The sequence below is a fragment of the Pectinophora gossypiella genome, chromosome 22 (genome assembly GCF_024362695.1).
Source record: "Pectinophora gossypiella chromosome 22, ilPecGoss1.1, whole genome shotgun sequence".
Taxonomy (NCBI): Eukaryota; Metazoa; Arthropoda; class Insecta; order Lepidoptera; family Gelechiidae; genus Pectinophora; species Pectinophora gossypiella.
The window spans coordinates 3,526,455-3,549,320 of record NC_065425.1 but is presented as its reverse complement, the minus strand read 5'-3'; the positions used below and the strand labels follow the sequence as shown (position 1 = coordinate 3,549,320).

The 22,866-nt window shown below is 39.0% G+C and overlaps 2 protein-coding genes across 2 annotated transcripts; one reads left to right on the top strand and one right to left on the bottom strand.

The window, feature by feature from the left end:
• The first annotated feature begins 2,456 nt into the window (after nucleotides 1–2,456).
• Nucleotides 2,457–9,757, top strand: LOC126377198 (peroxiredoxin-2-like). The gene is made up of 7 exons (XM_050024894.1): nucleotides 2,457–2,612; nucleotides 2,764–2,812; nucleotides 3,973–4,114; nucleotides 5,214–5,349; nucleotides 6,087–6,189; nucleotides 7,481–7,609; nucleotides 7,914–9,757. Exons 1-7 carry the CDS (start codon nucleotides 2,526–2,528, stop codon nucleotides 8,003–8,005), a joined length of 738 nt encoding a protein of 245 aa, XP_049880851.1. The 5' UTR covers nucleotides 2,457–2,525; the 3' UTR covers nucleotides 8,006–9,757.
• Nucleotides 9,758–10,547: 790 nt separating this feature from the next.
• LOC126377121 (cytochrome P450 4C1-like) lies at nucleotides 10,548–20,290 on the bottom strand. Its single transcript, XM_050024796.1, has 9 exons — nucleotides 20,209–20,290; nucleotides 18,300–18,410; nucleotides 17,574–17,759; nucleotides 14,013–14,209; nucleotides 13,152–13,221; nucleotides 12,704–12,890; nucleotides 12,336–12,487; nucleotides 11,430–11,609; nucleotides 10,548–10,769 (listed from the first exon to the last, which is right to left on the bottom strand). Coding segments are annotated over exons 1-9 (1,251 nt in total). The 5' UTR covers nucleotides 20,210–20,290; the 3' UTR covers nucleotides 10,548–10,602.
• Between the last annotated feature and the right edge of the window lie 2,576 nt (nucleotides 20,291–22,866).

Sequence of the window (22,866 nt, the reverse complement as noted above, 5' to 3'; positions counted from 1 at the left end):
AATACTATGAATTTAATGAATTTTTTTCTGCGTAATCGCCTATATATGTCAGCATTTCATCCTATCAATGTAAAATTATTAAAGTGAAAGGCCCGCGTGAAAAGTAACAGATACGGAGAATCTGGAACATCACAATTACTTATAAGCACACCCCGGACACTTCATACAAAACACCTCATTTTACACAGACACACATTGACGTTATGGTACACGCACGCGCATCTGTGTGTGTGACGTCTGACGCCCATATTATGATTGAAGTCTAAAGTGAGACCGAGGGGGCGTGAGGTAAACCTAGCTCAGCCGCTGGTGGGCAGTGGAGAGTTGCCGTTCTATACATTCCTTATTCTATGTTATAAGGTTTAATTTTCCATGCCGGCTCCCGTTTTATCGAATTCGAATAATTTAAATTTCCCGCTGGTGGCATGGTGTCCTAGTGACATAGAATAAGGAACAATACTACGTATAGAACGGCAACTCTCCGCTCCCCACCGCGTCTGAGCTAGGTTTACCTCAACCCCCCTCGAGCACAGTTTAGACTTGAATCGTATGGCGTCAGATGTCACACACACAGATGCGCGTGTAAGATAACTTCAATGTGGGGTGTCTGTGTAAAACGAGGTTGTTTGTATGAAGTGTCCGGGGTGTGTTAGTGAGATAGGGCCCTAAAGCAATCCTCGACGAGCTATCACAAAGTCGTACTCGAAACTTGGCAATTACCCACTCGAAGTTCTGTGGTGCAAACCCGGTTGAATTTCCAAGACGTCTACAAACAATTTGTTGGATATGAACATAGGAAGTTCGATTGCTAGAAATTAGTTTGTAAACGTTTGGTATATACCTGACATAATTATAAATCATCATTACCAATTCAAGAGCCACGCTCTTGTTGGTAAAGCATTCTCCATTTTGTCTATCAAAGGCCAATTCTTTGATTTAAGTAGTTTACAAGATATCTGTTCCATGTAAGCTCTGCTTCGTCATTCCCTTCCTCTCTTTCCTTCTATCTTCCCTTCGATGATGTGTTGAATAAATTCGTCATGTCATAAGTGTGCAATCAGTAAAAAAGCAATCAATATGTATCAATTTTAGTAAATAATTATGTCTATGTATAAATAATGATTTTCGAACTTGTTTTCGAATTCATGTTTGGTGAAAGACAGCATCGTTCACCAACTTACCCGAGAAATGCGTTACAGATGGTTTCAGGGATATGTGACCTAACCTGACACCTGTATAGAGCTGCTTTTCCCTTCGGGTTCGAAGGTCAGACAGGCAGTCGCTTCTGTATAAAATCGTACCTGTCAAATCAGGTTAGGTAAGTGGAACCTGTAAGCACAGGATAACGCTAGGGAGATGATGATTGTATGTAAGCATAAAGGTAAGTTGTAAGGTAGCAGTTAGCTACTGGTTTGTTGATGAGGTTCCGAGTTAGTTAATATTCCAGAACTATTGCAATAACATCACCACTGTTCGGAACACTCTAACAATAACTACCGAAGACCTGAATAACAAATTAATTGTCAGTTTTGTTCCCTCCTTGGGGATTTTGGGGAATACGGAAGTTGGAAGTGAAGCTAGAGTTTAATTGAAGTACTTATACTACCTGAACAATGGTAGGTAAGTACTAATAAACATCAATCTTTGTTAGATCAATAAACGGCTAAATTGCTTTGTCAATGGAATAATAAAATTTTATAGAGCCGTTTTCTCAATACGTACTCTCTAGTCGCGTCTATTCGTAGAATAATAAATGTTGCTATTCCATATTTGAAATCAGCCCTTAGTACTTATAAGTTAATTAACCTTTTTTAAATAAGTAGTACGAAAAGAAGCGTTTAGAAGATCTTGACGTAAAACGCCAAATACGGAAGACTCGACACAAGCCCTCCTACAACTATACGTTTAATTCTGCTGGCCAGTTATTCTGTGCGCCATGTGGCCGAACCTTCAAATCGAAGTTCGGTTTTGCTAGCCACATTAGAGCCTATCATAATATCGACCACGGCTTGAATGATTTATCTTTACTTATAAACCTTGTGCAATTTATAATCGCTCAAAAACGGTGCGGTGGCTCACCGTCAATAATTTATCACTAATAAACCAAGGTGAAATACGGGTAATTATGTATTTAGTTTATTAATGCAATGGTTGTTGCTCTGTCTACCCCAATTGGAAATAATTGAGCTTATTAATATTTAATGAATACTTATTAAATACAAGCACCAACGAAACGCTACTGTCAATCAGATTTAGCGCATCCTAGACGATCAATCAATGATTAACTATAATGGATGTTCAGTTGATTGGTTTCCCTTTGCATTTATACACAATAAAATTAGGATAATTATAAATGAATACAAAAACATTGTAATTAATAATACTGTACCATATAATGAAACACTACACTTGAAATGAAATAAGGCCGAATAGATTGACAATTTTATTGATCGTCTACAGGTACAATGAAATGTCAAAATCAAAACAAAAGTTCGAGGTCGAGTGCAAAATAATTTCAACCGTGAATGATTACATTCCGTGCCGTAGTTTCAGTGATTTCTACTAGATTTGCGGAAAACATGTCTTTCCTCGTGAAACAGTTCGCTCGCAGGGTAAGTTTTAAGCTGTAATTTGACTTATTTGAAGAAAAACGACATCACTACATCAAATCTCATTTGAATCCTACTCTATAAGAAAATACTACGAAATTTCGTTATAGCAGCCGTAATAGTCACATTTATCCATAAATTTCATACTTCACAGGTGATCCCGAGCTTCACCACTGCTTCTAAGAGGTTAAACTTTTCCACAAGTAAGTATTACAAATATTTTTAAGTTATTTTGTTACATAACCTCCATAAAGTGCTAATGCCGGAAGAAATTGCTAGAAGTCAAAGGTTATTGACATTAGATGGATAAATTTCTTCATACTATTTAAAGACATTTAAATTCTATTTATATACTTTTGAAACTAAGTTAGAATGAGGTGGGCAATTTCAAAATACTTAATAAAATTTTTTCTTCTCTTTACTTGCTTATTAACTCCTACCTACTACCTATAACTCAGTAAAATAGGTACATAATCATTAATTTTAATCTGCGAAGCAAAGTCACTGAAGTTGACCGAGGGGGTATTAAAATAATTACGTAAATAATAGACCTGAACCAACTGATTGTCCGAAAAAGTAAGTTGATTCCGTGCTTTGGAGGGCACGTTAAGCCGTTGGTCCCGGCTATTAGCCGTAAAAACACCTCCACCAACCCGCAGTGGAGCAGCGTGGTGGAGTATGCTCCATACCCTCTCCGGTTGATTGAGAGGAGGCCTGTGCCTAGCAGTGGGACATATATAGGCTATTTATGTTTATGTTTATGTATGTAAATAATAGAAAATTTTCTAATTACTTTTGTTCTCAAAGTGGGAATATTCCTATTTTAAAATAAAGCTCTTCTTACATAACTTTTGCCCTTTTTTACTACCGGGAACATTACCAGAATGGGAATATTACCGGGAATGGTACATCACTTACAGTGAAACGTACAGAGATTGCATTGCAGTTACAAATATTTGCAACATAAGAAATAATAATCATAAGAAGAATTTCTTGTAATAATTGTTTCCTCTGCTGTAAATAGTACCTAATCTAGTTAAGTAATAAAACAAACAGTATTGGCAAAAAATACAGCAAGAAATATTTTTAAAGTTAGATGGTACATCAAAAGTGCCTTATTCAAGGAAGGAATGTACTTTCCCTGGATGAACGGCCTCAAAACTAACTATAGAAATCAAATTCTATCAATACATACCCTTGAGAATAGCAGCCACTGGACTGCACCTCTAAACAATTGAAAACAATCACACACCATCTGATAAAGAGTCAAGTCCACGGCAGATCGGAGTGTAGTAAACAAAAAAAAGGTTTTTTATTTATTCATTTATTTTTATTTATTAAAAGCAATGTCTATTCATTACAGGCTCAGTAGTCCTCACTCCTCGCATTCAGAAGCCAGCACCAGACTTCTCTGCCACTGCAGTTGTCAACGGAGAATTCAACCAGATCAAACTTGCAGATTTCTCCGGCAAATATGTTGTGCTGCTCTTCTATCCGTTAGACTTGTAAGTATGGTATACCTTGATAGATAAAACTCACATCTGAAAGACCTACTCAGGTTAGCCTGATCCATAAATAATAGCAGTTTTATACACTATATTCCTAATTGAGATAGTCAGATGTACCTCTGTATATCCATAGCAAGAGGAACAAGGTACCACTCCCAACAACACACCCCATTTGAGAAACAAACTGTGTATATGACTGGACTATAATAAACCATGTGATTATAACAATATGGTGACAAGTGTCGCATACATGTTACTTGAAACGTCAGTGTATTTTTAAATTATTTTCAAGTCCATACTTACTACGCGACGGAAAATTCCACTTGATATTAACTCAAAATCATGAGGTGCATTTTCCCCTATTAGCGTGTATTACCTATCAGCGTGTTACCTAAAAAACCGACTAGTTTTCAAACAAGGAGTGTTGATGACAGGGGGGTTTATAATGCCACAAAAGCGATTCGTCTATAAAGCAATATTGCAATTTGAAATTTGCGCATATCAAAGTAACTGTGCCAAGAAATGTCAAATAGCAATATTGCTTTTTTAGATGTGGCCTTTTTTAACGATGTTCGAAGCGTATAAACGAGCATTTTCTATGGAGCTGTATGGAAATACAAAGTGGGGGAACATCGTGACTATTTACTATTTAATTTATTATTTACATTTCACGACTTTACAGAGCAGAAGCGCCAATGCGCCGCGAAACTTTCAAAACATATTTAATTTTCACACATCATTCATCATCTCGCAGACAGATCACATTCTGGTGCTGATGCAAGGAGTGCATTAAGCATGTGCACGGCACGGAGGAGTGGCTAGTGTGTGCGCGCCACAGTACGCGCCGCAGACATGGCCAGCAGCAGGTGGCTGCGCGGCCGCAGGTTGTGTGTGGGCACGTTGGGAACTTACAGTCTCACCAGCTGCGTCACCAACTCCGAGCAGTCCGAACCACCACGCACCGTGCGGCAGGCGTTTGTTAATAGTGTGTAATTACGCCTCACCTCTAGAGAATTAAACCCTTAAGTTCCTAAAAGGAATTTCGACTATTATAATTATTATTTTATTAACAACACAACTCGTTCAATATTTCCAGTACTTTCGTGTGCCCTACTGAGCTGATAGCGTTCAGTGAGCGAGCATCAGACTTCGCCAACATTGGCTGCCAGGTACTCGGTGTCTCCACCGACTCTGAGTTCAGCCATCTTGCCTGGATCAATACTCCTAGGAAGGTAATAAAATAACTATTTATTTATTTATTTTTTAATAGTTTTCTACACAGACACACAGCCTTAACAGCCTCCGTGGTCTAGTGGTTAGAGCGTTAGGCTCACGATCTGGAGGTTCGGGTTCGATTCCCGATGGGGACATTGTCGAAATCACTTTGTGAGACTGTCCTTTGTTTGGTAAGGACTTTTCAGGCTTGAATCACCTGATTGTCCGAAAAAGTAAGATGATTCCGCGCTTCGGAGGGCACGTTAAGCCGTTGGTCCCGGCTATTAGCCGTAAAAAACACCTCCACCAACCCGCAGTGGAGCAGCGTGGTGGAGTATGCTCCATACCCCCTCCGGTTGATTGAGGGGAGGCCTGTGCTCAGCAGTGGAACGTATTTAGGCAGTTTATGACTACACAGAATCAAAAACATTAAAACAAGTTGTTTGCACATAAGATATAAACGGTTCAGCTTATTTATAACAGAAATCTCTTCCAGTAGACCTGGAAAGAGACAATTCAAACTAGTAGTTTATAGAGAGACGGATTGATCTGGAGGAGTTTTAAATGTAGAGATTTGGTCACAATAGACCTTGCTAGGTCGCAGTGGCCATTTGGGCTGCATCAGTTCGAGCCCTATCAATCTCAAATAACCCAGTAAGACCTAGACGGGGGGTGTTGTCTGCATTCGACACAAATTGGTGCAAGGCGGAGAGTTACCGTTCTATATATAGTTAGCATTATTGTATTTTTTTAGGATGGTGGTCTAGGCAATCTTAATATTCCTCTGCTGGCCGACTACCAGAAGAAGATATCGCAAGACTACGAGGTACTACTTGACCAGGGATTCGCTCTTCGTGGTAAGTAATTAAAAAAGTGTAGTGGAGCAGCTCGGTGGCGCAGCGGTTAACGCGCTCGGTCTGCGATTGTTGAAGTTAAGCGACTTTCGCAAAGGCCGGTTATAGGATGGGTGACGACAGAGCTCCTCCGTGCTTCGGAAGGCACGTTAAGTCGTTGGTCCCGGCTGCATTGGCAGTCGTTAATAACCACCAATCCGCACTGGGCCCGCGTGGTGGTTTAAGGCCCGATCTTCCTATCCATCCATAGGGAAGGCCCGTGCCCCAGCAGTGGGGACGTTAATGGGCTGGTGATGATGAGTGGAGCAGCGTGGTGGAGTATGCTCCATACCCCCTCGATTGATTGAAGGGAGGCCTGTGCCCGGCAGTGGGACGTTTATAGGCTGTTTATGTTATGTTTGGTAAGTAATTAGCACATTGGTCTATACAGATCCTAAAATAGGTATGAGAAGCAGGTTACAACCGATTACTAACTTATCTCACTCTTTAACCTGACTGACAATCTGATCTTCCAACCTGAAGGGAAAACCATCCCAATAATTGGATAGTTTCCTAGGTCAAAGATAAATTATGAAATTCTGATTACTAAATAAAGAAATCTAAAGGTTTAAATCAAGTGGAATTTTCCATCTCAAAATTCTCTCTCTTTATGTAAGAGCTGCGCTCTTGTCGGTGGAGTAATCGCCTTCATTACTCCATAGATAGGGCGTGTAGAACGGTGGTTATCCCATTCGCCTTCCGTTTCGCAGTACACCGACCAATTTCTCAACCGGTGATGTTCTGCCTAGAGCCCTACCAGAATCCATTTCATCGGCCTCCAACCAGTACTGATACTGCTGCTGCCCGGCATCAGGGGTGCGCTTTTGAAGTAGCGGCGCCAAATTAAATCGCAAAATTACATACATACATAAACTCACGCCCGTAATCCCTAATGGGGTGGGCAGAGCCACAAGTAATCAAAGACAACTTGCAGCCACTGTTGATACGATGTTGTAAGCTGGATATGATGAACCTTATGGTGATAAGGGATCAGCCTATCGCCCATAACATTAGTCCATCATGTTAGAGCACACAATCCCTCTGTCGGTTTTTACGACATGCCCGGGAAGACAAGCAGCTGAACGTTTTCTATGTTTTTTATTTGCTCCCAGAACAGCATAGAAGCAAAATTAAATTGTAAAAATAAATTCCACTTGATATCAACTCAGAATTATGGTCTGAACCATCCCTCAGAAGTTTTCGTTACATTGTCACTAACTGTATTTATCTAAAACGACGCAATACCACATTGCAGGTCTATTCGTGATCGACGGCAAAGGCATCCTGAGACACATGTCTGTCAATGACCTGCCTGTCGGCCGCTCTGTCGACGAAACACTGAGACTCGTCAAGGCCTTCCAGTTCGCCGATAAACATGGGGAAGGTATGCTGAACCCTAGTTTTTTTTAATCTTTATTTATTTTAGGGGTTCTTATCTATGTAGACATGCCAACACCATCGTAAACTAAAATTATTAAAATAGCAAATACAACTATACCTTATTACTAGGGAATTATTATCGTAGGCGATATTATTATGGCGTCGTACGGCTGATAATGACGATGATGGTACAAGTCAACTACCGGGCTATGAACCGGCCCTCGCTGGTTCAGAAGCAAGCTGGTGAACCACAGCACCACAGTGACTTCTTCTTCTAGAAGTTAATATATTTTTTTTATAATTTCCAGTCTGCCCAGCCAACTGGAACCCAGATACGAATGCGAGCACCATCAAACCAAGCCCTAAGGAAAGCAAGGAATACTTCCGAAAGGCCAACTAAGCTAGTACTAGATATTAGAATACTAATGTGTCACATACGATCAAACTGGGAATGGACGAGGTAATGTAACCTTCATGGTGTCTTTTTAAATTATTTATTTTTAATTATCTCCGCTACATCAGCGGGCTTAGCACCGTAAGCGCGACTCTCTCGCCTCGACATACGTCACACGTCACTCTCTCACAGTACTGTACAGAAAGAGACAGATGATCTCTGTCGCGGCGACAAAGAGTCGCGTGCTTACGGTGCTAGGCTCGCAGAAGTAGATAAACATAAATAGCCTACATATACAATCTCAATACTGGGGCCACTGAGGGTCTACAAAAGCCACATTGAAGCAATTCATCTAAAAAGCAATATTGCAATTTGTGTTGTGGTAAAGATAGCTTCGATAGCTACAGTGGTGTGCTAAACATAGGTCGCGTTGGTTGTGTATGCGAAAAGGGTGGATAGCAAAAATATGCAAGTAACAGGGAAGGTGGGAACATTACGAATGCGCTGCTAAAAGGAAATTTATGTCTCCGGGGACACCGTTGCTCCACGAGGGTCCTCGGAAATGATTCAGATGGCTGCCTGCACTTTTGTGATGATTATTGAATTTTGTTTGGCCGGCCGGCACTTTCACGCACGGTTGTTGAAGCTTCCTTATGATAGTTTCCAAGTAGTCAAATCAGTTACTTTTTACTAAACGTCAAAACACGAAGTTACTATGGAATTTGTAGGAAAAAGCACACTGTGACGTCATAGAAAACGTGATAAAATGTCTAGTTTTTCCTGATTCAAATTCATAAATAAGTTAGAAAATGTTTATTGGCAGTTTTAAATCTGTTCTTTATTTAAATAAAAAAGTAAAAAATCTTGTTGAACTGTTGTGTTCGGTCAAGAGGATGAATAACAAACTTTATTATAACACATTACGCGTTACATAAGTTAATAGTGAAATATATCCACGCAATAGAAGGAAAAGGTTGGAAAGGCCCTAACGCCCTTTTAGTATGAGAACTGCTGTCGCCGATTTTACCCCACTCTCATTTACTACTACTCCTGCAAACAGATAAGTACAATAGCTCTACTGCTTCTAAAGTCCATAGCCACGTCGGTAATGTACATTTTATAAGATAGCCTGCAATTTTATCATTATTTTTCGTAAGATACTACATAAAAAAGACTTTTTTTTTGATAAATAGCCTATCATACTAAGGTTTTTAGCTTTCTCAGGAGGGATCTCCTTGCATGATTGTCGATATTTGATTTTATGCCCTGCAGGTTAGTTATAATGCATAAGACGACCTTTTCATACATTACTGGTGAGCTTCGTAAAGTTTGCGGACGACTGGAGTTGAAGTGTGTACTATTTACTTAAATACTTTTTGGTGCGCGCTTCGCTCTCACTTGGCCCTTCCAACCTCTTTTTTCTATTCCTTGAATATATTCGATGCTCGAATAAGACAATTCTCTATACATACACACACATTAGTTAGTATAAAATAGCCTGATGAAGTATTTATTATATTATATACCTAACTGGATAAGAATCGGTTAAGAAGCATTTAGTTTTAATTTATGATAATAATAATAATTGTATTAATGTTTTCATAAATTAAGCAAAACATAATAATATTACGAGTAACCCGTTTGGTAATTTATTTTAAATTATATTTAAAACGATTTTGTTTGTTATCAACTTAACATGGTAACTGCGTATTTATGTCACTTCCATTATTATTGTAATAAACTTTGTTAGTTTTTAAATGCAATTTGTTTTATTGCTTTTAAGATCATATTTCTAAATTTATTAGATTTGCTATAACTATGTTAATTTGCGCCACGATTCTGAATGAGGGCTTTTTCAGGCTATGTTCCTGAATACCTTTGTGTGGAGAGCGAGTAATAATTTCAATAAACTTTGTAAGGAAGTTGATCTTGATCTTCCGCCCACTATTATTCTGACCAAAATAAAGAGATACAATATATATCTCGTAGCAACATATTTCTATACCATACCTGATCCAAACCATCAGCCCATTAACGTCCCCACTGCTGGGGCACGGGCCTTCCCTATGGTTGGATAGGGAGATCGGGCCTTAAACCATCACGCGGGCCCAGTGCGGATTGGTGGTTATTAACGACTGCTAATGCAGCCGGGACCAACGGCTTAACGTGCCTCCCGAAGCACGGAGGAGCTCGAGATGATTTTTTTTTGTGGTCACCCATCCTATGACCGGCCTTTGCGAAAGTTGCTTAACTTCAACAATCGCAGACCGAGCACGTTTACCGCTGCGCCACCGAGCTCCTCCCTGATCCAAATATCAAGCTATAATTATTAATATTTTATGCCTCTGCCATTAAATTATATTTCTGTAAAAGTAAAAGTGCACAAATGCAGCCTTATCGCTAAAATATATCTCTTCCAAACAACCTTCGGGGTTTGCTTATAGGCAATAAATAAAATTTGCAATTTTATTGTTTAAAATATCGTAAAAACAATGCAATATTCTTATGTAATACGTACAATTTAAATATTAAAACAAACAATAAAATATCGCTAAAATGGCGTCCTTGATGCTAAAAAGCAATTTTATCCAGGTAAAAAAATATCAGTATCGTTTTCTTTCTCGCCTCTCAATAGAGATGTGATGTCCGGATACGGGTTTTAGAATAATATCCATTCTAAGCGTCATATTCGTATGGTCTCCGGTTATTTTGTAATTTCGAAGAATATAGGAGAGTGTCGTCTTCGCTGATGTTAGGGCGAATTTTTGACCTGAAAAGAAATTACTAAGTATATACTACGATCATACATATTGGTCCAGCACCTGAGCTTATCATACATAAATAAACAGCCTATGTTCGTCCCTCTGCTGGGCACAGGCCTCCCCTCAATCAACCGTAACGGGTATCGAGCATACTCCACCACGCTGCTCCTCTGCGGGTTAGTGGACGTGTTTTTACGGCTGATAGCCGGGACCAACGGCTTTATTTCGTGACTAACGTGATTTCGACAATGTCCCCATCGGGAATCGAATCCGGAGTCCAACGCTCTTACCACTAGACCACGGAGGCTGTTGCATTTAGGATACCAATACAGCATTCACACCCTATATAAAAGTACTTTTACAATACAGCTTTCATTGAAGTACAATCAGCTTCAAAAGTCCAATCAGTTTGCAAAGTAAGTGTATAACAGACTGCTTGCACGTAAGACCTGATTACGCGTCGTTTCTAGAATATTCTAGAAACACCTACAAACATATCAATTTTATAATTCTTATGACTATGGTTCATAACACCATTCCGATTTTTGTTAAGATTTCTTGGAAACCTAATCGTATGTGTTTTGAGCTATATGAAATACGGTGCGTTCTGCACGCGGTAATACGATTCTTGGGATGTGACTGATCTTTAGCTCGTTGATAGTACATACCAATACAAGCTCGCTTTCCAAGTCCAAAGCTGGCAAAAGTGTTGGCACTCTTAGACAAATCGTCAGTACAGAGCCATCTCTCCGGTCGAAACTCATGCGCATCAGGGCCCCACACTGGATGACGGTGGACCCCGTATATGTGTAAGAAGCAGGAAGTGCCGGCCTTAAGGGTGTAGTTTTCTGGGGAAATGGAAAAGAAAAAATAATAAAAAAAGACTGTGGAAGGATATCGTCTCTTCTTCTTTCGTGTAGATTGTGATTTAAATGAGCGACCTCACCGATCCTGGAGTCAAGGATTTCATTGACCCGTCAAGAATCCCTGACATGGCTCATGTAACAACTAGTTCCCAGGACCAACAGTTACTTTTTTATTTTAAGTAAATTGATTGATCTCAAATGGCTCTAGGTCTCAAAATACTTAGATGATGTTTGTTAGCGAGATACATGGGAAATCCGACCCCGCATAACGGGCAATGGCGAGGACAAAGAAGAAGAAATTGATTGATAGTCGATGAGCAATGTCAAGATCCTTTGGCTGTTCAATGTTAACCCTGACACCGGCGTTGGTGTAGTCGGCTATCTCACAAGGCACACGAGAAAAGGAGACAAACTGAAGACTCCACAATCTCATGTAAAAAGTGCTGACGCGGCTTAAGGTTGTACTATAATGACCGCACTTTCCTATGCCTTTTCTGTCACTCAGGTCCGCGATTTCCTAGAGCGAGATAACGCGACCGCACGCGATGTAATCGACGACGATGTTTGAGTACGATCGCACTTTATCTCACTCTGGCATATGACAGTTCTGAGAGACAGAAAAGGATAGAACCACAGGTAGAAGTTCAAACACTAGACGCCCCCAACCCGAATTAGGTATAATAAGAAAAAGTACGACAGGTTACTTACTAATTTGTATGTCTCTATCGACATATCGAGCGATTATAGGAATAACTGGGTAGAGTCGCATGGTTTCCTTCAAGACTGCATCCATGTATACCAGCTTGGGGAGGTCGTATTTATGCACGTCTCTATCTGATCCTTCGAATACTTCTTCTAGTCTGTAAGACAAGATTGGTTTAGTTATTATAATACTCAGTAAAATTACAGATAGGTGTTGCCTTGGGGCTAGCTTTAAACTACATTTTCGGTCGGATATTTACGAATTACTACGCCAACACAATTCTATGGGACCAAATATAGCAAGAAATAGAGCAAGAAATCCTAAAAATGTCCAATCCACTTGAGTAGACGCACATTTCACAAGTTATACTTACTCTTGATACATTTTCTCCTGTACCTCAGGATAAGACCCAATCACCACCAATGCGAAGGTCAATAGAGTGGCAGAGGTTTCAAAGCCAGCTGACACCATAGTGTCCACTTCTTCTCTAATCTCCGTGTCAGATAGTGAACCATCCGCTGATGACTCTATGAGGATGTCTAAGAAGGACCTAAATCTTTCTGTAAAGAAATATAATTATTAGTGTTTTTCGGAAATATTCGCATTTGACTAGAATTTGCCTTAGATGCCTCTTATCTGGCGTTATCCATAAGTTTATCCTCCAAGGTTAAAGCCCTAAATGGTGCTAAAAAAGCTTCATAATTTGCATGAATCTTTGCTAAGGGCGTTATCAGAGAGTAGCGGCCCAATGATCCAACTAACAGCGCGAAACCGTTGGTTTTTCAGACGTGAACAGTATCAGAAAGTCATGACAAACTTACTTTCTATTTTCTGCGGTGGTTTTTCTAGATTTTCGTTGCTCATTAAAACAGATTTTCTCCTTTGTATCATCTGAAAAGTAAATATTGAATTGAGGCGTAAACTTTTTAAAGTAACTTTACCTATTTATCTATATCCATTACGTACATACACACTACTACACACACGCGTATTTAACGCCTATTTCGCCGCAAATGTAATTCCATAATTTTATAATCATATTACCATAGGGTTAGATATAACTCATCATCCAATATATTTAAATAGTTCATCATTTGGAGACATAAGCTTGTACACTCGGCGTCAAGCTTAAGTAAGTAAGCTTAAGCCGGCGTCAAGCTTAAGTAAGTATACTTAAGCCTGACGCCAACTTGATGCTAACAGCCAGGAAAGCGGGACAAGCGGGTGTATTTGTTTGCGGTTTTGTTAGGTTAGGTTATGTTTAAACTGAACAATAAGACCGTGTAAGTACATAATGGTGCTAATTCCTGTAAATACCATCTAATTTTATTTTAAGTTATATCTGTAATTTTCTTATCCACCGAAAAAGAAAGGGACGGGTAATCGACAAGCATCAAATTTATGGAACACACTTCAATTTTAAGCACAAATCTAAAACAACCGTCTAAAAATTTTACATTGGCCAATAACCCGACATAATTAAGTTGACAGCACACGTCAAACGGTTTGCATACCAGCGAGATACCTTTTTGATTCGCTCGGCTTATTCATTTCTTTTACTCATTCTTCCTTAAATTAAGAACTGTCAATCATCCCCTTTCTTTTTTTATCCGCGGATAAGAAAATGAACTTAAAATACAATTACATGGTGTTTACAGGAATTAGCACCAATATTTCCTTACCGTGTTAGACGTGCTATGTAGCACTTCAATCAATCGATCTTGTCTCTTCTTCAACGCAGTCCAGTAGTAAAGGAACTCATTTTGCATCCATGTACTCTGAATTCTCAGTACAAACGTGTTATGTATCTTGTTTACAGCTGTGTTGTAAGTAGAATTCTGCAATACATCATCTTTGTCGTCAAAGCCCATTGCTGTTACTGAAATTAAAATTACATAAATATATAAATTCACGCCTATTTCCCACCGGGGTAAGCAAAGACTATAGAATTCCATTTGCTTCGATCCTGACATACTTCTCTTGCTTCCTCCACATTCATCAATCGTTTCATTCACGCACCCAGGTTCATAGTAGATCTTTCTGAACCTTTTCTAAGGACAAAATAAATAAAAATACATAATAAATTAAAATTACATTTCATCAAACTATGGTACTTAAGCGTTATAGATATAAGCGGTAAGGTTAAGCTACCGGTATGAAATTACGCCGATTTTCTATTAGATAATAAAATACCTTAGCCGCTTAGTAACGTTATTCCTTATCCCCTTTAAATACATATATAAGAGTAAGTACATCTATTTCCCGTTGGGGTAGGAAGAGGTCCCGGAGTTGCACATCATCATCATCATCCCATTAACGTCCCCACTGCAGGGGCACAGGCCTTCCCTATGGATGGATAGGGAGATCGGGCCTTAAACCTTCACGCGGGCCCAGTGCGGATTGATGGTTATTAACGACTGCTAATGCAGCCGGGACCAACGGCTTAACATGCCTTCCGAAGCACGGAGGAGAACGAGAAGAAAACTTTTTTTTTTTGGTCACCCATCCTATGACCGGCCTTTGCGAAAGTTGCTTAACTTCAACAATCGCAGACCGAACGCATTTACCGCTGCGCCACCGAGCACCTCCTCACCGAGATGCACATACTACGATCACGCGTCTTCCACTGTCATCAAAATCTTCATACTCGTCTCTTACTCTGGACCTGGCCTTCCTTTTAAAACATCCTGGATTTGATCGCGGTGTGTTCATGGCTTTAAACCACTTTCAAAACCTGTTCTCATATACATATACACATATTAATAAGAATATAAGAAGCTATGGTTATAGTAAGTGAAATTCTGTAGTCTACCTACCCCAATGGGAAATGAGCGTGGCTTAATATAATTATGATATGTACCTATTAATAAATTTACGCCCGTAATCCCTGAAGTGTGGGTAGAATTATGTTTTTCACTATGCAATATTTAATTTGTCATAAAAATAATGATTACTAGATGTCGCTGGCAAGATATTAAAACGCGGTATAAAGGTTTGTATTTGTGATTTTTAATGTAGCACCCTGGTTTCAATAAATTGAAGCAAGCAGCCGCGGAGGAGAGAGAAGAATGAAGAAGCAGCCTGCATCCCAGCCACGAGCCATTGTTCGCGAAAATTTTTGTCGGCCATTTTGATTGAAATGTCAAAATGGCTTAAGATAATCTAAATCTTAAAATCTTTATTAGGGCAGTCAAAATTAAGTATCTACACGTATTTTTTTCTATCATTGTTCTAATTTGTACATCAATTGACGTAAAAAACTTAGGATCTAATGATGATGACTTGATGATTTTGACTGGTGATTTCTCATGTCTTCTAATTACGGTGGCCAGAATCTTAAGATAATAGGAGGTAACTTACAGCCACTTTGGATACACGCATAAGATCACGCCTATTTCCCGTCGGGGTAGGTCAGGCAGATACCACGGAACTCCACGAATGAAGTCCTAAGGCGGATATGATGAACCGTAATGGTAAGTATCTGTCCGTCGTTCATTGTGTCAAAGAAACAATCCCTATGTCGGTTTTGACGACTTGCCGGGAAAGATCAGCAGCTAAACGATTTCTTCGCTCCCAGTCCAGTATACAAAAAAATAGTAAACTAAATTTCTGGTGACACTGACACAATTTTAATTTATCATGAAAAACATGGAAACACTTGCGAATCTTTGTTCGACTAAAGAAGAGATTAGGGCTTTTTGGCGGGAAACGGGAACGGGACAGTTGCTTTCTTCATTGAATAATCTAAATAATTAATACGAAGTGGTGTTTTGTGGTTAATGATCGCATTAAGTTAGTCGGAAGACATTCGCGAGTGTTATTATGTTGGAGTATTCAATAAACAAAGTGTATAGCTGCCTATTTTCGCTTCGTGTCAAGAAGCTGCTTCATAACTCGAAAGTTTATGCGGACTTTTGAGTTAATTCGTTTGGGGTTCGGAGTAGGAGTCTACTCCGAGGGTGGGGGCTTAGGTTTCATCATCATCACCTTTCATCATTTCATTAATCATCAAGAAAAAAATACGTAAGACATGGCTGTATGGGCATAGTTCCCTTTGCCTTACCCTTCGGGGAAAACCAAAACAAAAAAATAAAGAAGAGTTTACTTAATTTTAAAATTTGAATTTCGAACCTTGACATTATGAATTAAAAACCCTATAATACTCACATTTTTTTTTTTGTTTTGGTTTTCCCCGAAGGGTAAGGCAAAGGGAACTATGCCCATACAGCCATGTCTTACGTATTTTTTTTTTCTTGATGATTAATGAAATGATGAAAGGTGATGAATGATGATGATGAAACCTAAGCCCCCACCCTCGGAGTAGACTCCTACTCCGAACCCCAAACGAATTAACTCAAAAGTCCGCATAAACTTTTGAGTTATGAAGCGGCTTCCCGGCACGAAGCGAAAATAGGCAGATACACTTTGTTCATTGAATACTCCAATATAATAACACTCGCGAATGTCTTCTGACTAACTTAATGCGATCATTAACCACAAAACACCACTTCGTATTAATTATTTAGATTACTCAACGAAGAAAGCAACTGTCCCGTTCCCGTCTCCCGCCGAAAAGCCTATAATACTCACAATAATGACGTCTATTTTTAACGATCTATTTTGTTTTTTTTTTAGCACTTACCCTTGTTTAGGGAAACTCTCCTAGAATCTATTTTTTTATTCCACATGAATACTCGCAACGCAACTACGATTGACGATTGAGACGTTTCGATTTTTTTACTGAGAGTGGCTGTTACCTGTTTCTTGGCCCATCTAATAGGTGTCAACTTGTCAAGAGTGTATGTACGGACTCAGGTACACATATATAAAATCACGCCTATTTCCCGTTGGGGTAGGCAGCCGCCACGGAATTCCTACTACGAACCTGACACATCACTTTCGCTTCCACTCCACTCATCAAAATTCATGCATGCTCGCCGGTTACGGACTTACATAATAAAATACTATTGCGTTTATTTGTTTATCGACTGTCGTAAATCAATGTTCCTTATAAGGATACAATGTCTGGACGACCAATGTCGGTCAAGGTGAAAGGAAACTGTAGGTTGTTTACCTTAATAAATTTTAGAAAGTATACGTATTATTTGTAAAAAAATAAGGTGACTTAAGGGCTTATTTCACCACCCAATCCATGGGCCGCTTTTTTATGTTTTTTTTTTAGTCCCCTCTGTGTTTCTCTGAGATATTTTTGAGTTTGACGTTCTGTGGTGCCTGTAACTTACAGCAGATAACGTCCAAAGCCGTCGCGTCCATGTAGTGCGCGTGGTCAAAGCAGCCAGTGTCGGATTTGGCAGCGAGAGCCTGCACCAGCCTTCTGGATTGTTCGTTGAACACGCTCAGGTAGCCGTCCAGTACTGGTTGACTGAAGGCTGGATTCACCAGTTTCCGATGTCTTCGCCAGACGTGTGCTGTTGAGATTGTGACTTGTTTTATTCATAGTATCTACTTACTGACTTTGTAACTGTCAATAGCTATACAAAGTGTTAGTGAAATCGTAACGAAAACTTTTAGGGATTGTTTATACCATGATTCTGAGTTGATATCAAGTGGAATTTTTCGTCGCAAACGTATAGAACTGAAAATAAGTTGAAAAACACTAAAATTTCGATGAATTTTCCGACAGGAAAATCCACTTGATATCAACTCAGAATCGTGATCTGAATCATCCCCCTCAGTATTTGTTACGATGTCACTAACTCGCTATTACTTGTATGTACTTGTACAAGGTGTAAGTGACATCGTAACAAATACTGAGGGGGATGATTCAGCTCATTATTCTGAGTTGATACCAAAGTTAAAAAACACAAAGATCATGATTTTTGCGACGGAAAATTCCACTTGATAAAACTCAGAATCATGGTCTGAATCATTCCCCTCAGTATTCGTTACGATGTCACTAACACCCTGTATAGGTGAATTTTCTGAGATGTGAACTATTGCGAACTTACAAGAAGCAGTGACGAGCCCCTGTCCGAGCCACGGTTTGGCGACTTCGTACACTACGTCCTTCTCCATCAGAGTGCTCGCGATGTACTGGCAATCCTCAGGGTCGGTTAACACTGAAATCATAATCCGTAAGGTTAATCCTGGAATACTTCGCCATTAGTTAGTGGGCTCTGTTTTCCGCATTTAGACTTTTTAAGATGGCCCATTATTCGCCATTAACAATTTGCCTCTGCTTCTAACATAATAAGTGTGTAAAAAGTGTGTGGAAATGCCTTAGTGCGCATTTTGTATAAGAACCCCCCCCCCCCCCCCCCACACACCCACACACACACACACTTTTTTACTACTGCACCTGCTAACAGATAACTACAATAACTCTACTGCTTCTTAAATTCTATAGCCACTTTACAAGCAATGTACATTTTACGTCATAGGCTGCAATTTTAACGATACTTTTTGTAAGATACTACATACATTTTCTTTTGATAAATAGCCGATCATACTGAGGTTTTTAGCTTTCCCGTGATAAGAAGGGATCTTCTTGCATGACAAGTAGTAGGTATGTGATTTTTTGCCCTGCAGGTTATTTATTATACACAAGACCATTTTAATAGACTCTCCGGAGCTCTGTGCGTCGTAAAGTTTGCGGACGAATGAAGTGCAAAGTTGTACCGTTGTACTTATGAACTATTTGCTCATAGGTACTTGTCTGGCGCGCGTTTCGCGCTCACTTGGTCCTTCCAACCTTTTTCTTATATTCCATGCACGTAACCTTTAGGACCTATAGGCTAAATAGTAACCCTGACATCAGGGTTGAGGATTAATTTCAGATCTCCATGCAATTTGTTGGATATGAAAAGTGGCTGCATGTTGTCTTTAGGTTGCTCGTGGCTTTGCCCACCCCATTAAAGATTGCAGACGTGAGTTTATGCATGTTGTATAATATAATTTAGGTTAGTCAGCAAAACCTGTTTTAAACATTTGAAGAATTTTAAACAGTTACCTTGAGATTATCAAGATTGTGACCCAAAATTTCAATTGTGTTTTCTAAAACCTGTTTCCGAAATCTTGAAAGGTGTAATGTCTATTTAAGGCAGTTTCGCGATACTTATACGGGTAAGCTACTGACCGTGAAGATATTACAAAAAAAAATTAGTTAACTTATCCGAAAACCATGGTCTACCTATGTTTGTCCGGAAAAATAACATGATTCCGTGTTTTAGGAAAAGGGAGTGGTCAGGGTTGAACCGTGTTAGACGCAAAGCGTTAAACGTTAAGGACGTTCCAACGTCTTTTTTTTATGAGGGGCTTTCCAGGCTCTGTTCACCAAAAACAATATAAGCAGATAGTGATTGAAGGTACAGCTTTAACGTGATAATTACCTATTTTCTCATTACTCGGGTACATAATTATTCCAAAATAAAATGTAATGGCGGAAGCATATGTAAAAATAATTGTTCCTTGATATTTGGATCACATTATGCATAGAATTAATTACGTTGCTACCTATATTACTTCTTGGTGCCTGGGCGCAACAAAAAGGGTCATCGCCCTCGTCCATCGTCGCATTTATACCCAAAATCAAAGATAAAAGATTATCCATGATTTAATTCATAATTCATAATCATTTATTCATTTTTTTTATTTATTTAGAAAGTTTATCGAAGAAAAATCTGTACAGCGCCATCTATATTGTTTTTAGGAACGTAGAAAGTGCCTCATTCCATGGTTGCATGGTACATGTAACGAATAAGTACGCACTTTCTTACGTACTTACTTAAGTAAATAGTACCGACTGCTTACCTAAGCTTTTACTCCGAAGCACAGAAACAAGTAACTGAACCCGTTCTACCTATGTTTTATACGCTCCTAGTTCGAAGGAATATACGTAATCAATATAATTTCACTTACTGTGAATCGTCCAATTTCCCAGCAAAATGGTACTGATTCCGCCATTTTGAAAGCTTTCGTGTGCCACCTCCTTTAGCCGTTTCCATACATCTGAAAATAAAAGTGCCTTATTAATGAGTTTTCTTTCACCGCTTCTTTTCTCGTGTGGTTTGTGAGGTGGATTACCAACCTCATCAACGCTGGTGTCCGGGTTAGTAGTAACCGGGACCAACGGCTTTGCGCTGAACACATTATAATCACTTTAGATAAGAAACAACAAACAAACGTGTATCCGAAACAAATTCGAATTTCGAATAAATATCATTGGATATTATTTGGATAATGCGACCTCGCAATGACACTGGCTGCTTTTATTTTTCCAATTTCTTTTTGTACTTTGGTCTTATCTGTCTAAAAGTAAGGTAATAAGCTCTTTTTACATAAGCTTTGCGCCTTTTTACTGCCAGGAACGTTCCCAGGGATGGCACATGACTGATATAAAGCTTAGCTTATTTATAAGTACTTACGTATTGTGTCCCCGATAAACATATGGGCGTGACCTATAATCGGCAGGGCACCGTGGAATATTGGCGGGCTGATTATATTCCTATTTTGAAAACCCCGCCATATTGAATTTAAAATAAAGTATGTAAATATTATAAAGAGCAGTATAGGAGTCAAAATCATAATTAATAAAAATAATAGTTTAATATTTATAATTCTTGTAAATTAGTCACCAGTTTTTTTTTTTGGAATGTTTTTTATTTGTTTTAAAAAGATACGATAAGAATTCGCTGAATTATTTTAAAACAGATTTTACGCGTAGGTAAGTAAGTAGTTTAATTGTTTACGTTCTTTTTGGTTTGAATAGGCAGAGAAACCGAAGTGGTAAGAATGATTACTTATGAGTAATTTTAAAAAAGTAAGTATTTTGTTTTATTCACAGCGAGTCGTAACGACCGAAAGCAAGTTACGTGAGTTGCGTAAGAGATTGGCGGACGTAATGGAAGGAGTTTTTAATAAATTAATTTTATATACCTTTGCATTTTTACTGCAACGTCCCTACCTATGACCTTTAAAAAATAAACACAAAACCTACCTACTGCTGTCTATCTGTGGCCATTGAGTAGTACTAGTACATACTAACATAACATTATTATTGCGTATGGCAGACAAATATCCTAACATAACATAAACTGCATATATACGTCCCACTGCTGGGCACAGCTCTCCCCTCAATCAACTGGAGGGGGCATGGAGCATAAGTACTCCACTATGCTGCTCCTCTGCGGGTTGGCGGACGTGATTTTATAACGGCGAATTGCCGGGACTAACGGCTTAACGTGCCCTCGGCATTAGCTGATTCTTAACGTGCCCTCGGCATTAGGTGATTGAAGCCTGAAAAGTCCTTACCAAACAAAGGACAGTCTCACAAAGTGATTTCGACAACATCCACACCGAGAATCGAACTCACTATCACACTACTAGATACTACTACTAATTGTATTGTTGTATGTACTAAGTAGTAACTATTTTTTTATTCTATGGTACATTCAGTTAGGTAAGCAATGTCTGTGGCCTTATACTTACATAATGATAATAAGGACAATTATTATTAGTAAGGACAATTTGTTCAGGTGGGGTTTCTCGGATGGCTCGGACTTAAAGTGCAAGTGCGGCACTGTTCCCCAAACGATGGAACATCTTACATCGTGTCCAGTGCCCGAACACCTGTACGCAGGAGGATCTGATGAGCGCTGCAGATAGCGCCATACTTGTTGCCAAGTTTTACCGAAGAAAAAGAGATGATAATAATAATTTATGACTATCTTCAGATTAATTATGTACTTATGACTCTGCCAACCCCTGTAGGAATTACGAGTGAGAGATGCATCCGTCTGCTGTTATAATTATCTATAGGTTTTCAAGCTACACGAAAAATTTACTTGTGGCCCTGCCCATCCCATTACGGATAATGGGCGTGAGTTGCGAGTGTTGCAACAGTTTTATTATGATCGCAGTAAACTGGTTTGCAAAAAATGACAAACAAAAATGTTTCTCAGAGCACCGGAAGCCAAAAAATCCTTCAATCTATGGTTTTTTCATTTTTTGGTAAAGCCGGGTTACCGGTTGAGTCAAATGTCTACGGACCCGCTGAAACTGGCTCTACCTACTTGGTTAGGAAATACAGTCCCGTAAACAATAGACCAAATGTAAATGGAAGTATTACTTAAAACTAATTTGATTAGGTACGTAAATTTAAAGAACATTATTTAAAAAAATCTATCCCATTCGGCTTTTTTATTTACTTACCTTTTTTGTATTATGTTCCTACAATTTATTCATGTATTTTTTTTCGGTTCTAGGTGGATAGTACCCTGTTACTCTAAAACAAAAATGGTTTCGAAAAGTTCGTGTGACGACCCACTTGAACTCAAGAACTTCCTTCCTCTACCTATACAGAATCACTAATAAACGTAACACTTTTTTGTCTATTCTAAAAATGTTCCTTAGTTAGATCCTCAGGTACAAGAATTACAATTCTCAGGTTAGATCAAATATTATGAACTTGTTTCAATGGTCAATCAATCATTCGCGCCAATCATCAATCAAACAAAAAGTTTAGTACATTTTTGATTAAAACACTGGTCACACCGACTGTCAGTCGTCACTGTCATT

What these genes read in the sequence shown, in the direction of transcription:
- LOC126377198 (XM_050024894.1), top strand. Translation starts at nt 2,526, where the DNA reads ATGATTACATTCCGTGCCGTAGTTTCAGTGATTTCTACTAGATTTGCG. An exon ending in CCAGGGATTCGCTCTTCGTG is followed by an intron (nt 6,190 to 7,480) that starts GTAAGTAATTAA and finishes ACCACATTGCAG; the next exon opens with GTCTATTCGTGATCGACGGC. An exon ending in CGCCGATAAACATGGGGAAG is followed by an intron (nt 7,610 to 7,913) that starts GTATGCTGAACC and finishes TATAATTTCCAG; the next exon opens with TCTGCCCAGCCAACTGGAAC.
- LOC126377121 (XM_050024796.1), bottom strand. An exon ending in GGGGCTCGTCACTGCTTCTT is followed by an intron (nt 17,760 to 18,299) that starts GTAAGTTCGCAA and finishes CAATCTCAACAG; the next exon opens with CACACGTCTGGCGAAGACAT. An exon ending in CGATAGAGACATACAAATTA is followed by an intron (nt 11,610 to 12,335) that starts GTAAGTAACCTG and finishes CCATTTCCCCAG; the next exon opens with AAAACTACACCCTTAAGGCC.